At 38.1% G+C, this 13496-nt stretch overlaps 3 protein-coding genes across 9 annotated transcripts in view; all 3 read left to right on the top strand.

Moving 5' to 3' along the window:
- Positions 1–13496, top strand: part of LOC124072801 (lipopolysaccharide-induced tumor necrosis factor-alpha factor homolog) — a 31315-nt gene that overhangs the window by 8557 nt on the left and 9262 nt on the right. Inside the window, exon 6 of one of the 2 annotated variants that reach the window (XM_046414497.1) lies at positions 6733–7047. The exons of the other annotated variant lie outside the window; for it this stretch is intronic. Coding sequence (XP_046270453.1) covers positions 6733–6838 — 106 coding nt within the window. The 3' untranslated portion in view covers positions 6839–7047. Of the gene's footprint in view, positions 1–6732; positions 7048–13496 lie in introns of those variants that run through there. 2 annotated transcript variants of the gene reach the window in all.
- LOC124072799 (interferon-induced protein 44-like) lies at positions 685–5249 on the top strand. Of its 4 annotated transcripts, none has more exons than XM_046414491.1 (9): positions 685–739; positions 1651–1685; positions 1886–1985; positions 2155–2188; positions 2370–2565; positions 3301–3450; positions 4063–4228; positions 4337–4437; positions 4521–5249. In XM_046414491.1, exons 3-9 carry the CDS (start codon positions 1976–1978, stop codon positions 4686–4688), a joined length of 825 nt encoding a protein of 274 aa, XP_046270447.1. In that variant the 5' UTR covers positions 685–739; positions 1651–1685; positions 1886–1975; the 3' UTR covers positions 4689–5249. The 4 variants fall into 4 exon arrangements, with proteins under 4 accessions (XP_046270447.1, XP_046270445.1, XP_046270446.1 ...); XM_046414490.1 differs by having other exon boundaries at positions 724–739; positions 1968–1985; XM_046414487.1 differs by lacking the exon at positions 685–739 and adding an exon at positions 803–826.
- LOC124072800 (interferon-induced protein 44-like) lies at positions 8015–13292 on the top strand. 3 transcript variants are annotated; one of them, XM_046414494.1, is made up of 9 exons: positions 8015–8033; positions 8543–8577; positions 9726–9743; positions 9909–9936; positions 10723–10918; positions 11460–11609; positions 12208–12379; positions 12488–12588; positions 12729–13292. In XM_046414494.1, the coding sequence occupies exons 3-9, from the start codon at positions 9734–9736 to the stop codon at positions 12837–12839; spliced, it is 768 nt and encodes a 255-aa protein (XP_046270450.1). In that variant the 5' UTR covers positions 8015–8033; positions 8543–8577; positions 9726–9733; the 3' UTR covers positions 12840–13292. The 3 variants fall into 3 exon arrangements, with proteins under 3 accessions (XP_046270450.1, XP_046270448.1, XP_046270449.1); XM_046414492.1 differs by having other exon boundaries at positions 12672–13292; XM_046414493.1 differs by lacking the exon at positions 8015–8033 and having other exon boundaries at positions 8565–8664; positions 12672–13292.

Here is a 13496-nt window from a genome sequence, read left to right as displayed (position 1 = left end):
GTAAAATATGCCAGCGTGTGTGAAGACAAAATGCAAAATTTATTGTGGGTATTGTTTCACTCACTGTATTTATTTTGTTTTATTTAAAGTCTGTCTTATTACAATATATACACAATACAAAAACATACTTTTGCAGTGTTTAGGTTTGGAGATGACGATGATCTCTTTGTATCTCCCAGAAGTTAGCCTTTGTGCTGATCATGGAATGCAGTTTAGTCTTAGATGTTTGTGATTACATTGGTTACAGGTTCAAAACAGGTTTAATCCTGCATATTGAATGACTACATGTTCTAGTTTGTTGTAAAATGAATTTGAAAAAGAGAGTGACTGAGAATACTGCTTTAACAGCAGTTCCACCACAGAGACATTTCCCCATCTAACATGGTTTGATATAATCAGTCTTGCAGAAAGGAAAGAAAACAGATTGTTGTGGCTGACTTGCAGCACCAAGTCAGCCACAGATGCATTTGCCAAAGTGAGTGTTGTGAGTGCAACAACATGCAACAACAACAACATGAATATTGTGTATTCATTAATAAAAGCAGTAATTTATGATGATCATTATGATATCTTTCTTCAAAAAACAGGAACAATGAAAACCTCCATTTTGTGAGCTCTTACCAACCTCAAAACAATGAAGTTGGTAAGAGTTTTAATAAAGAAAGTGAAAGTATGAGCTTTTAAATTGCCTCCCCTCCTCTCAGGTCTCCAGTGTCACTCTCTTCAAAGCCACCCAGAGGTAAGGACTTTCTACTGTGTCGACCCTCAGATATGGTTCTAACATATGCTGTGTGATTACGAAGCCAACATGACACTAGTTTCTTTGGTAATGGTTTACTTGTTTTATTTATTTGATTTGCCATCTATTTATGATGCTTACATTATTCAACATACTTTCAAGGAAGACATTTTTTGTCACTCACTGTATTTATTTTGTTTTATTTAAAGTCTGTCTTATTACAATATGTACACAATACAAAAACATACTTTTGCAGTGTTTAGGTTTGGAGATGACGATGATCTCTTTGTATCTCCCAGAAGTTAGTATTTGTGCTGATCATGGAATCTGAGGGTGCAGTTTAGTCTTGGATGTTTGTGATTACATTGGTTACAGGTTCAAAACAGGTTTAATCCTGCATATTGAATGACTACATGTTCTAGTTTGTTGTAAAATGAATTTGAAAAAGAGAACAGATGAAGAAGCCACAAAAACAAGGTTAGACCCTTTCTCTTATGTCTCTGCTCAAATATGACTTTAAAACGTACCATTGTGATTGTGAAGACAAGATACTGTGTAATTTTCGTGCTCTGTTGTCATAACTTAATACAATACATTTGCAGTACACTTTCTTGATTTTGTCCTGAGAAGTAATCTTGCTATATTTCAAGAATTTCAAGAATTTCCCTCCAGGGATTAATAAAGGAATTCTGATTCTGATTCTGATTTCTGATTTCACAACACTTTTTAACACACACTTTTGAGGAAAGTGTAACTGCCAATAAGATAAAGTCTTCAAGTGTTACTTGAGGACAAATCATCAGTGGAGGGAAAGTACCAGATACAGGAAAATGGCCTCAGGTCAGGATGTTTGTGAATTTTAATAAAGAAAGTGAAAGTATGACATATTAAAATGCCTCCCCTCCTCTCAGGTCTCCAGTGTCACTCTCTCCAAAGCCACCCAGAGGTAAGGACTTTCTACTGTGTTTTACTTGGTATATTAATTTGATTTGCCGTCTATTTGTGATTCTTACATTATTCAACATACTTTCAAGGAAGACATTTTTTGTCTATGTGGAAATAACTTTGTGGTATTTCACAATACTGCTTTAACAGCAGTTCCACCACAGAGACATTTCCCCATCTAACATGGTTTTATATAATCAGTCTTGCAGAAAGGAAAGAAAACAGATTGTTCTTTGTTTGTCTGAAGACGCCCCAAATTTATCTGGTGACTCATTCTTTGTAGCTGCAGCTATGGGAGGAGGTGAGTACTGACTTTCACTGTCACCTTCAGGTGTTCTGGGTATTACAAAAAATAAGTTCAATATCAAAAATGATAACTACAATAGAAAATAGTGCATAATGTTGGTGAAGTTGTTTTGAAACACAGCTTTTTTTTTATTGTAAATCATCTTATGTTATTTGACTTGCAGCACTTTTCAGTCAGCCGTGGAGGCCTTTGCCAAAGTGAGTATAGTGAGTGTGCTTGATATGTGGTCCTGCTCCTTAACACATTACTCTAATGGGGTGTTGTTGCTCTGGATGGTTGGTGTGTGACAACAGAACAATAACAACATGAATATTGTGTATTCATTAATAAAAGCAGTCATTTATGATGATCATTATGATATTTTTCTTCAATAAACAGGAACAATGAAAACCTCAATTTTGTGAACTCTTACCAACCTCAAAACAATGAAATCAGTTCTCTCAGAATTCTGCTTCATGGACCAGCCGGTGCTGGGAAGTCCAGTTTCATCAGCTCTGTTGACTCTGTCTTACAAGGCAGAATCAGTGGTCGAGCTTTGTCAGACACAATCGGTGGGAAGAGCTTTACCCAAATAGTAAGTAACAGCTGTTGATTGTAGTGATTCATGACTTCTAATAAGTAACAACATTACTAACATATGTAATATGTTAGTAGACATATGTACATAGTAATCCTAGATTACTAACCATATGAGTGTATGTCCTATGATGATTATCAATTATTGATTCAATTTTGTTGCACTTTGTTCCCAAACATGTTTTGAGTGAGAAAAATAATCGCTGGAATGAGGTGATGCAAATTGGAGAGAGAAATTATATTCAACACAACGCCAATTTAAAATCAATCATTAAATCCTAGTAAATGCATCTATTGAGCCTCTTGTGATTGAGTGATTTAGTCATGATTTATCTACTTTACCAATTTTGTCATCCAGTAAAAAATTTAGGTTAATGTGTGTACAGGAAGAATCTACAAAATTTATAATGCAATGATTAATAATTGACTTTGTGTACAGTCTTGGATGTGCTGTCATTCATCAATTAAACCTTAGTAATATGGACATGCACAAAGAAACAAACTAAGCACATCTGAAATTATGAAATTCCTATCAACTGTGTATTGTTTGAAACTGAAAGGAAGGAAGACTTTGGGAGGAAACAGTCTTGGAGTTGGAGTTTCTATCGTTTGGTTTTGGGGCCGGGATGAGCTTTGATTTTCTTAGTATTGGTATTGCTCATGTATGTAGGACTCATGTATTTATTGAGTAATTGATGAAATGTTTCAAATAATTTCACACTCTGTTTTGCAGTATAAAACCTTCCGTTTCCGCAAAAATGCAAACCACTTTCATCCTTTCATTATGACTGACATCATGGGCTTAGAGAAAAATGAGAGAAACGGAGTTCCTCTGGAGGACCTGAAATTGGCCCTGAAGGGACACGTGAAAGAAGGTTACAAGGTACAGTGTTATGAACTTTGACTTTACTCAAAGGAGCCTTGTGGAGTTTTATTGTAAATAAACAAAATTTACTTTTACATTCACTGTCATATCATTCAAGCCATGAATGTTGTAGTGGGTGAACAGGATCCAAAAGCATAACACAGAACCAGGACTTCTCACTTACTCAGAGCCTTTAATCTATCAAAAGCAGTTTGGTACACTTGTTTGCCAGTCCACACAGGTAAACAAATCAGCCAGGTGAGGCAAAGGCAAAAACCACAAAACGAGCAAGAACCCAAATAACTGAGTAGTTTAAACACACAAGAGGTGTGTGCTGGTAACGATCTGGAAATCAGGCACTCGGGGAGCGTAAATCAAAGCAATCCATCAGATCACAATATAACAATAACAAAGGATGCACAGTATTGTTAGACAGTCCTACTAATGTGTTTTGTGTCACACAAGGGAGGGACTCATTCATAGTAACACTTGTTCATAGCAGTAGTGAAGGTTGAAATCTGACCATTACGTTATCTGTTGGATTAAATCTGTTGGATTAAACAGATTATCAATTAAAATGACTGCACTGTTCATTAAAAACACCACGACTGTGTTTTATAATTATTCCAGTTCATTCCTGGGCAGCAGATCTCAGATCCCAGTTACAACTCGTCTCCCACTCTGGATGATCGCGTTCACGTCCTGGTTTGTGTCTTTCCTGCTGGTTCTGCGTCTTTGATAAGTGATGAAGTTGTGAAGAAGATGAGAGAAGTCAGACTAGCAGCCAGTGAGATGGGTAAGAACAGAGCCCACAGTTGGACTAATGGTGCCTTATGCTGTTTTATTAAATAAAATGCCAGTAAAACAAATGCTTAAAATACTGATTACATTTTTCAATCGTCAGGGATTCCTCAACTGGCGATTCTCACCAAGGTTGATGAAGCCTGTCCTAATGTTAAACAAAGTCTAAAGAATATCTACAAGAGCAAGTACCTGAAGGAACAGGTAAGTTTCTGTTTCTGAGTCTCTTAAACAATTGTTCAATATGTGCTGCTGATAAACTAAAATTCTGTAATTTTTAAACTTAGGCTGAAAAATTCAGCATGTTGCTGGGCCTTCCATTGAACTGCATCTTTCTTGTGAAGAACTATGAATCAGAACTCACCACGACTGAGGATGTTAATGCTCCAATACTGTATGCACTGAGACAGATGATCACGTTTGGAGAAGACTTCCTCAACGACCTGAACAGCTAAATACTGCTGAGGAAAATCTTTGACCTTTAAACAATATCAAGTTCTTTCTGCATCATGATTTTTGCTTTTGTGTAATTCACATACGCAAGTATACATAAAGTGGTGTGGTGGTTATGGTAGCAATAGTAGTAACAATAATAATGGCTGTAGCTGTAGAGAGTAGTAATAGAATTAAAACAGATTATGATTAAACAGTAGTAGTCGCAGTAGGTTTCAAGCAGGACCGCAGCAGGAGGTCCAACCACGATCCATGGGAACCGGCGGGACGAAAAACTGATATATTTCCTGGTTTCTCTGGTGTTGGTGATGTCACGCTGACATCACTGGGTTAAACCCAGCTGAGGGGTTTTCTCTTGAGTAGCAATGTTTTGTTTGGTTCATTTTAAGCGTTGCCTTAAGGATGTCTTGAGATTACTAATCTATACAAATTCATTGAATCAATTCTTTGATAAAATCATTTCTCATCTGAATGCATTTGCAAGTCAGAAAAAAGCTTCAGTGTGGTTAAAAATACCAAATGTAGTGTGATTTGTATTTAATAAAACATATATTTTCACGATATTCCCAGAGGGCCCGACTGAGGGCGCATGTCAATGATGGTGGATCGCTCAATATAAAGCTGTTTCAACTTTCAGAGTTAAGATGTCCCGTATGAGTCCGGGATGGTAAAATCAACCATTTCAACCATGGATCGAGTCGTTGATGTCTCTTGTTACTTCAGCTGCAAATTGCAGTACAACGCGCTCACGTTGTTAGCGTGGTATGACGTCATCACGCGATCCTGTCGACAACTCAGCTGTTGTGATGGTGCTTTCACGTTCCACAGGAAACATTGTGAGTACAAGGCAACCTGGAAAAAAAAGACCAAGAGGACCAAAAGCTCGTTCCTCGTTATCATCTCCCAGATGAGGGGATGTCATTCTGTGTAAAAGCATCAACATTCTCCTAAATATAGCAAAGCACATAACTGGTATTCCGTATTTCTGGAATAGCTTTTTTATTATGGAGGAGTAGGTGACAAAATCTATTTGGAGCGGGGAATTGCTCTTGATAGCTACTACACGCATTTTTGAAAACGAGACAAATAGCACAGAAAACTGTAAAGCACTCCCCAATGGATGATTTATGTGTTTAAAATGTGGATACTTGAATTTCACAAGACAATAATATGTTTGGGCACTTCGGGGTTTTCGGTCCTTCAGCTGGAGCTGCTGAAGGAGGACAACGAGCAGCTCATCACCCAGTATGAGCGGGAGAAAGCGCTGAGGAAACACGCAGAGGAGGTGAGTTGAATGGAGCCGGGAAAATAACACTGGGAGGGTCGCCTGCCTCCTTTTATGGAGGAACGGAGGCTGCCTCAGGTGTTTTGTCCTCCCAGCATCCCTGTGCGGAAGATAATAAATGTCAGAAAACATCCAGTCACAGCTTTACTTAGACTGTTCATTATGATGGAGTACTTTGTATATATGTTCCATGTGTACCTTCTGTCCCAGCTTGCTTGTTTGACTCAGGGCATTGAGACAGCAGGGACACTGGCCCAGTGCTATGTGGACATGTAGCTCCCTCAGTACATGCAGTGACACTGAAGCAGTGTGACAGCCAGGCACATCAACACTCATTCATGTGTACGCTGCCATTATGTGTATCCCTTATATTTAAAAGTTGTTTAAAAGCACATTGTGTATTCATTCATTGCGTGGTCTCCTTTGGTTGTTTAGTCAAATGTTTTTATTGCACTACAGGTTCGGTGTGTTTTTTGTTTTTCATCTTCAGTGACTGACGTGGTGGTAACACCTGTACTACGTGACGTCCCAGGACAAACTGTGTGTCCCCACTGCCACCAGACAGTGATCACCAGGACACAGCACATAGCAGGTCTGTTGGCCTGGGGCATCTGTGCTGGACTCGCCTTCTTTCTCTAGTTGGTAGTTTCTATGTTGTGCTTTTTCCACAAGATACATTTTTTTTTGAAATATTAAAAATGAATCTTATTACTTCAGAACCAAAACTGAAAAGTTCTAAATCACCTTGTTTCCTCTTGCAGGTTTTTTCTTTGTTGTTGTATCCCATTCTGCATTGATTCCTGTCAGGACGTAGAGCATCGCTGTCCGTGCTGCCGCAGACTCATCTACGTCTACAAGCGATTGTGAAACCGTCCTCACTGTGACTGGGGAAGAATAATGCTCATTTGTAGTCTATTAATAGCCTTACTTGCTCTACAACAATCTTTTGATACTGAACAATATAACGCAAATTGTGCTTATTCAAACGAGGCATTACACTCTGGGCAGTTTTATTAAGCATCAGTGTAACATTTTTATTTGATTAAAGGGATATAAGCCAACAAACACACCAATAAAAAAACCCCAAAACAATTATCATCTGTCTGTCATTTTTCCCTTGTTTTTTTTCTCCTCCTTGTGTTTCATTGTTGGTCATTTTTGGATTATTTGACTGACAAAATTTATATCATTTCTTCTTTCATTTCATTGAAATGAGAGAACAGTTTTACTCTTCATTCTCCCTCAGCAGAAGACAAACAAGTGCAGCTGTTTGGTCATGAAATAAAACATAGCAACATTTGACCTGTTGATGGCGCTAAATGAAAGCTCAAATGGATCAAAGTTATCATGGTTTATGTTGTGTAGCCCCGAAACTGCAGAGATTTGCATTTATGGCTTCGTGGTGCTGCAAGAAATGTGAAAAATTATTATGCACGTCTCTCAAGACATTTCACTGAATACAATAAGTAAAATATGTCATAAACTCATCTTAAGGTAACCTTGCATTTGTGGCATCTCATCAAATCAAATTTATTTCTACATCTTGCCAAATTTCCATCAGTCTTTATGATTCACTGTTAGAAAATCTACTGTTTGTTTTTACGTCTTCAGCTTTTTCATCTCAGGTTTTGGCATATTTTAGTGACTGCACATTCAAGTTGGCTGTAAACTGAAAGTGAAAAAATGATCATTGCACTATCGCTCTGATCAGAACCATTTCAGTAATTGTAGATACTTTCCTTATCCTTTATCTGTCCTTGGATATTACTGTAAAATATGCCAGCATGTGTGAAGACAAAATGTCGTTAATTTATTGTGGGTATTGTTTCACTCACTGTATTTATTTTGTTTTATTTAAAGTCTGTCTTGTTACAGTATATACACAATACAAAAACATACTTTTGCAGTGTTTAGGTTTGGAGATGGGTGAGAGGAAATGAAAAGAAGGCTGGACTGAAGCAAGATAAGGGAGTGAGTGGGAGTTTTGAACAGTAACTTGATGTACCTGTTTGTATCTCCTAGAAGTTAGCATTTGTGCTGATCATGGAATCTGAGGGTGCAGGTTAGTTTTGGATGTTTGTGATTACATTGGTTACAGGTTCAAAACAGGTTTAATCCTGCATATTGAATGACTACATGTTCTAGTTGTAAGTGTTGTAAAATGAATTTGAAAAAAGAGAGTGAAAGCAGATGAAGAAGCCACAAAAATAAGTCAGACATTTTCTCTCATGTCTCTGCTCAGATATGACTTTAAAACATACCATTGTGATTGTGAAGACAAAATGTTGTGTAATTTTCATGCTCTGTTATAACTTAATACAATACATTTGCAATATACTTTCTTGATCTTTCTTTTCTTGTCCTGAGAAGTAATCTTGTTATATTTCACAACACTTTTGAGGAAAAGTACAACTGCCAATAAGATAAAAGTCTTCAAGTGTTACTTGATGGTAAATCAGTGGTGGGGGGAAAGTACCAAAATGGCCTCTGGTCAGGATGACTGGCCAGAAATCAGAATCATTATAATGAAAGTGAAAGTATGAGCTTTTAAATTGCCTCCCCTCCTCTCAGGTCTCCAGTGTCACTCTCTTCAAAGCCACCCAGAGGTAAGGACTTTCTACTGTGTCGACGCTCAGATGTGGTTCTAACATATGCTGTGTGATTACAAAGCCAACATGACGCTAGTTTCTTTGGTAATGTTTTACTTGTTTTATTTATTTGATTTGCCATTTATTTATGATGCTTACATTATTCAACATACTTTCAGGGAAGACATTTTTTGTATATACTGCAGAGCCGAGACTTTTCTTTATATTTTTCTAGCTATTTACTGAACTTGAAACATTTATTTAAATGCAGTTATGTTTTGACATATTTCACCAATAATTTTTGTGTTTTGGTAAAACCTGGGATTAGTCTGATATATGTTGAAATACTAAAGCTTTTCTTTCAATCTTGTTGTGGTTTTGAAGAAATACGGAAAGGAAAAAAATAACTTTTAATTGTTGCATCATCAGTAATCACTGATAATACAGTAAAATATGTCGTTGCAATGGTTGGTTTATAATATAATATAATATAATTTAGTACAGCAAAATTGCAATTGTCCATGGAAATAACTTCATTGTAAGAATTTGAGGATGGGTTAGTTAGAATGACAATAAGATCACAGCCACAACAGAGCAACTGGACTGAAACAAGAAAACAGAGCAATAGGGCATGGCAGGCTGGAGAGAAAGCAGGTAGGAAACCAGATGGGATCGTATTGATCATCAGGCACAGGGAAAAAATAGTGAGTGTCATCACAAAATACAGAAACAACACATTTTCAAAAATCACAGGAGTTAAGTGGCCCAGGAATGTGAGTCTAACTGCTAGCTGAAACAGCAATGAAGGATGAGTGAAGACCTGTGGTGCAGTTATACTGCAGGCTGATGAGCTCAGCAGGGGTGCAGCAGGTGATCAGGGAGCCAGGAGCTGGGAAGGTGAGCAGGAGAAAGCCAAAGCCAAACTAACGCACAGACATAGACAGGGACAGACAGACAGACAGACAGAGGAGCACTGAGAGGGAGACTCAGGACACTCTAGGCAATATGCTGGGGGACACCCATGACGGTTAGCAGTTCCACCACAGAGACGTTTCCCCATCTAACATGGTTTTATATAATCAGTCTTGCAGAAAGGAAAGAAAACAGATTTGTCTGTTTGTTTGTCTGAAGACGCCCCAAATTAACTTGTGACTCATTCTTTATAGCTGCAACTATGGGAGGAGGTGAGTACTGACTTTCACTTTCACCTCCAGGTGTTCCGGGTATTACAAAATAATAAGTAGTTCAATATCAAAAATGATAACAATAATAGTGCATAATGTTGGTGAAGTTGTTTTGAAACACAGCTTTGTCTTACTGTAAATCACCTTATGTTATTTGCCCTGCAGCACCAAGTCAGTGGAGGCCTTTGCCAAAGTGAGTATAGTGAGTGCTCTTGATATGTGGTCCTGCTCCTTAACACATTACTCTAATGAGGTGTTGGTACTTTGGATGGTGTGGTATAATTACTAATTAAGTTGTGATGAGCTAAAGTTGTAGTATGCAATGCCATATGATAGCATGAAGTAGTCATGTTATGTTCTGATTTTGATTGAAAGAAAAGCAAGATACAGCTGTATTAAAAAGGTACAACTGTTTAAGGGCCTGTATGGAAGCTATGGAAGGTAAAAACTGTGTGCAAGATAAATAAAATAATGGCCTGGGGAAAGTACCCAGCTAACCCAGGGCGAGCTAACCTAATGGTGTAAAATGTCCCTAACTGACCCAGGACTGACCCAGGGCGAAAAGATGACTTAATGGTGTAAAAATAAAGATGGTAAAGGGATGGACAATAGGCGTGGAAAGGTCCAGACCTTAAGGTATATAAGGTGAAGCCTCAAGCCATTTTATTCAGAGCCCTTCATGTATACTCGGCGTGCATTGTGAACAAGCTCTCCTTTTTGTCGACATTAAAGTCTTTGCTGCTCAGAATCCTGTCTCCTGTTGATGATTCTACCGGACTTCGAGAGAAGATTTTTCCTAAACAATTAGACACGGCTAAAACTTAGTATTTAATGATTTGCGGCTTTGAGCCTCGGCTCTGAGTCCAGACTACAATGGTTGGTGTGTGACAACAGAACAACAACAACATGAATATTGTGTATTCATTAATTAAAGCAGTCATTTATGATGATCATTATGATATTTTTCTTCAATAAACAGGAGCAATGAAAACCTCAATTTTGTGAACTCTTACCAACCTCAAAACAAAGAAGCCCGTTCTCTCAGAATTCTGCTTCATGGACCAGTCGGTGCTGGGAAGTCCAGTTTCATCAGCTCTGTTGACTCTGTCTTACAAGACAGAATCAGTGTTCGAGCTTTGTCAGACACAATCGGTGGGAAGAGCTTTACCCAAACAGTAAGTAACAGCTGTTGATTGTAGTGATTCATGACTTCTAATAAGTAACAACATTACTAACATGAGTTAGTAATGTTGAATGTTGAATATGAGTGTATGTCCTATGATGATTATCAATCATTGATCAAATTTTGTTGCACTTTTTTCCCAAACATGTTTTGAGTGAGAAAAATAATCGCTGGAATGAGGTGATACAAATTGGAGAGAGAAATTATATTCAACACAAAGCTAATGTTAAGTCAATCATTAAATCCTAGTAGATGCATCTATTGAGCCTCTTAAACCTTAGTAATATGGACATGCACAAAGAAACAAACTAAGCACATCTGAAATGATGAAATTCCTATCAACTGTGTATTGTTTGAAATTGAAAGGAGGGAAGACTTTGGGAGGAAACAGTCTTGGAGTTTCTATCGTTTGGTTTTGGGGCCGAGATGAGCTTTGATTTTCTTAGTATTAGTATTGCTCATGTATGTAGGACTCATGTATTTAATGAGTATTTGATGAAATGATTCAAATAATTTCACATTCTGTTTTGCAGTATAAAACCTTCCATTTCCACAAAGATGCAAACCACTTTTATCCTTTCGTTATGACTGACATCATGGGCTTAGAGAAAAATGCGAGCAACGGAGTTTGTCTGGAGGACCTGAAATTGGCCCTGAAGGGACACGTGAAAGAAGGTTACAAGGTACAGTACTATGAACTTTGACTTTACTCAAAGGAGCCTTGTGGAGTTTTATTGTAAATAAACAAAATTTACTTTTGCATTCACTGTCATATCATTCAAACCATGAATGTTGTAGTGGGTGAACAGGATCCAAAAGCATAACACAGAACCAGGACTTCTCACATACTCAGAGCCTTTAATCTATCCAAAGCAGTTTGGTACATTTGTTCTCCAGTCCACACAGGTAAACAAATCAGCCAGGTGAGGCAAAGGCAAAAACCACAAAACGAGCAAGAACCCAAATAACTGAGTAGTTTAAACACACAAGAGGTGTGTGCTGGTAATGATCTGGAAATCAGGCACTCGGGGAGCGTAAATCAAAGCAATCCATCAGATCACAATATAACAATAACAAAGGATGCACAGTATTGTTAGACAGTCCTACTAATGTGTTTTGTGTCATCTTTGCGAGTTTGCACCCTTATGTGCATGAGACACACAAGGCAGGGACTCACTCATTGTAAAACTTTAAACAGATTAAAGGATTAAACAGATTATCAATTAAAATGACTGCATTGTTCATTAAAAACACCATGACTGTGTTTTATAATTGTTCCAGTTCATTCCTGGGCAGCAGATCTCAGAGGGTGATCCCAGTTACAACTCGTCTCCCACTCTGAATGATCGTGTTCATGTCCTGGTTTCTGTCTTTCCTGCTGGTTCTGCGTCTTTGATAAGTGATGAAGTTGTGAAGAAGATGAGAGAAGTCAGACTAGCAGCCAGTGAGATGGGTAAGAACAGAGCCCACAGTTGGACTAATGGTGCCTTTTGCTGTTTGATGAATTAAAATACCAGTAACACAAATACTTAAAGTACTGATTACAATTTTCAATCATCAGGGATTCCTCAACTGGTGATTCTCACCAAGGTTGATGAAGCCTGTCCTGAGGTTAAAAAATATCTAAAGAATATCTACAAGAGCAAGTACCTGAAGGAACAGGTAAGTTTCTGTTTCTGAGTCTCTTAAACAATTGTTCAATATGTGCTGCTGATAAACTAAAATTCTGTAATTTTTAAACTTAGGCTGAACAATTCAGCACATTGCTGGGCCTTCCATTGAACTGCATCTTTCTTGTGAAGAACTATGAATCAGAACTCACCACGACTGAGGATGTTGATGCTCCAATACTGTGTGCACTGAGACAGATGATCACGTTTGGAGAAGACTTCCTCAACGACCTGAACAGCTAAATACTGCTGAGGAAAATCTTTGACCTTTAAACAATATCAAGTTCTTTCTGCATCATGATTTACATAACATATACACAAGTATACAGAAGATACTGTGGTGACTATGATAACAATAGTAGTAACAATAATGGTAGTAGCTGTACAGAGTAGCCGTGGCCTAGAGGTTGAAGAAGTCAGTTCGATTCCCCCTGGACTGGCAGGAAAAAATTTGGGTGTTGTGGAGTGATTCATCAATCCTCTCCCCACTTCCATTAGTTGGCTGATGTGCCCTTGAGGAAGGCACTTAACCTCCAACTGCTCCCTGGGCACCTGACAGCAGCCTCCCACTCCTCCTGTGTGTTTCACTGCATGTTGCATGTGTGTTCAATCAGTGATGGATTAAATGCAGAAAAGAATTTCGGTGCATGCAAAAATATACAGACAAATAAAGTTTTAAGTTTAAGTTTAGTAATCTATTAAAATAGATTATGATTAAACAGTAGTTATCGCAGTAGGTTTCAAGCAGGAATGCAGCAGGAGGTCCAACCACGATCCATGGGAACCTGCGGGACGAGAAAGCACAAGGACTCCAGAGTAGAAGTTGAATTAGTAACAGGCATTAATGGGACATAAATGTGTGCAGAAGGAGAGGGAGAGGAAGAGAGAGCTCAGTGCATT

This window comes from Scatophagus argus, chromosome 16 (genome assembly GCF_020382885.2).
Source record: "Scatophagus argus isolate fScaArg1 chromosome 16, fScaArg1.pri, whole genome shotgun sequence".
NCBI classification, from domain to species: Eukaryota; Metazoa; Chordata; class Actinopteri; family Scatophagidae; genus Scatophagus; species Scatophagus argus.
This window is presented reverse-complemented; position numbering and strand designations above follow the sequence as displayed.

Bases quoted from the DNA above. Each gene is read 5' to 3' on its own strand.
- LOC124072799 (XM_046414491.1), top strand. The intron at 3,451-4,062 runs GTACAGTGTTAT...TAATTATTCCAG, and splicing joins ACGTGAAAGAAGGTTACAAG to TTCATTCCTGGGCAGCAGAT. The intron at 4,438-4,520 runs GTAAGTTTCTGT...TTTTAAACTTAG, and splicing joins GCAAGTACCTGAAGGAACAG to GCTGAAAAATTCAGCATGTT.
- LOC124072800 (XM_046414492.1), top strand. The intron at 9,937-10,722 runs GTGAGTATAGTG...TTCAATAAACAG, and splicing joins CAGTGGAGGCCTTTGCCAAA to GAGCAATGAAAACCTCAATT. The intron at 11,610-12,207 runs GTACAGTACTAT...TAATTGTTCCAG, and splicing joins ACGTGAAAGAAGGTTACAAG to TTCATTCCTGGGCAGCAGAT.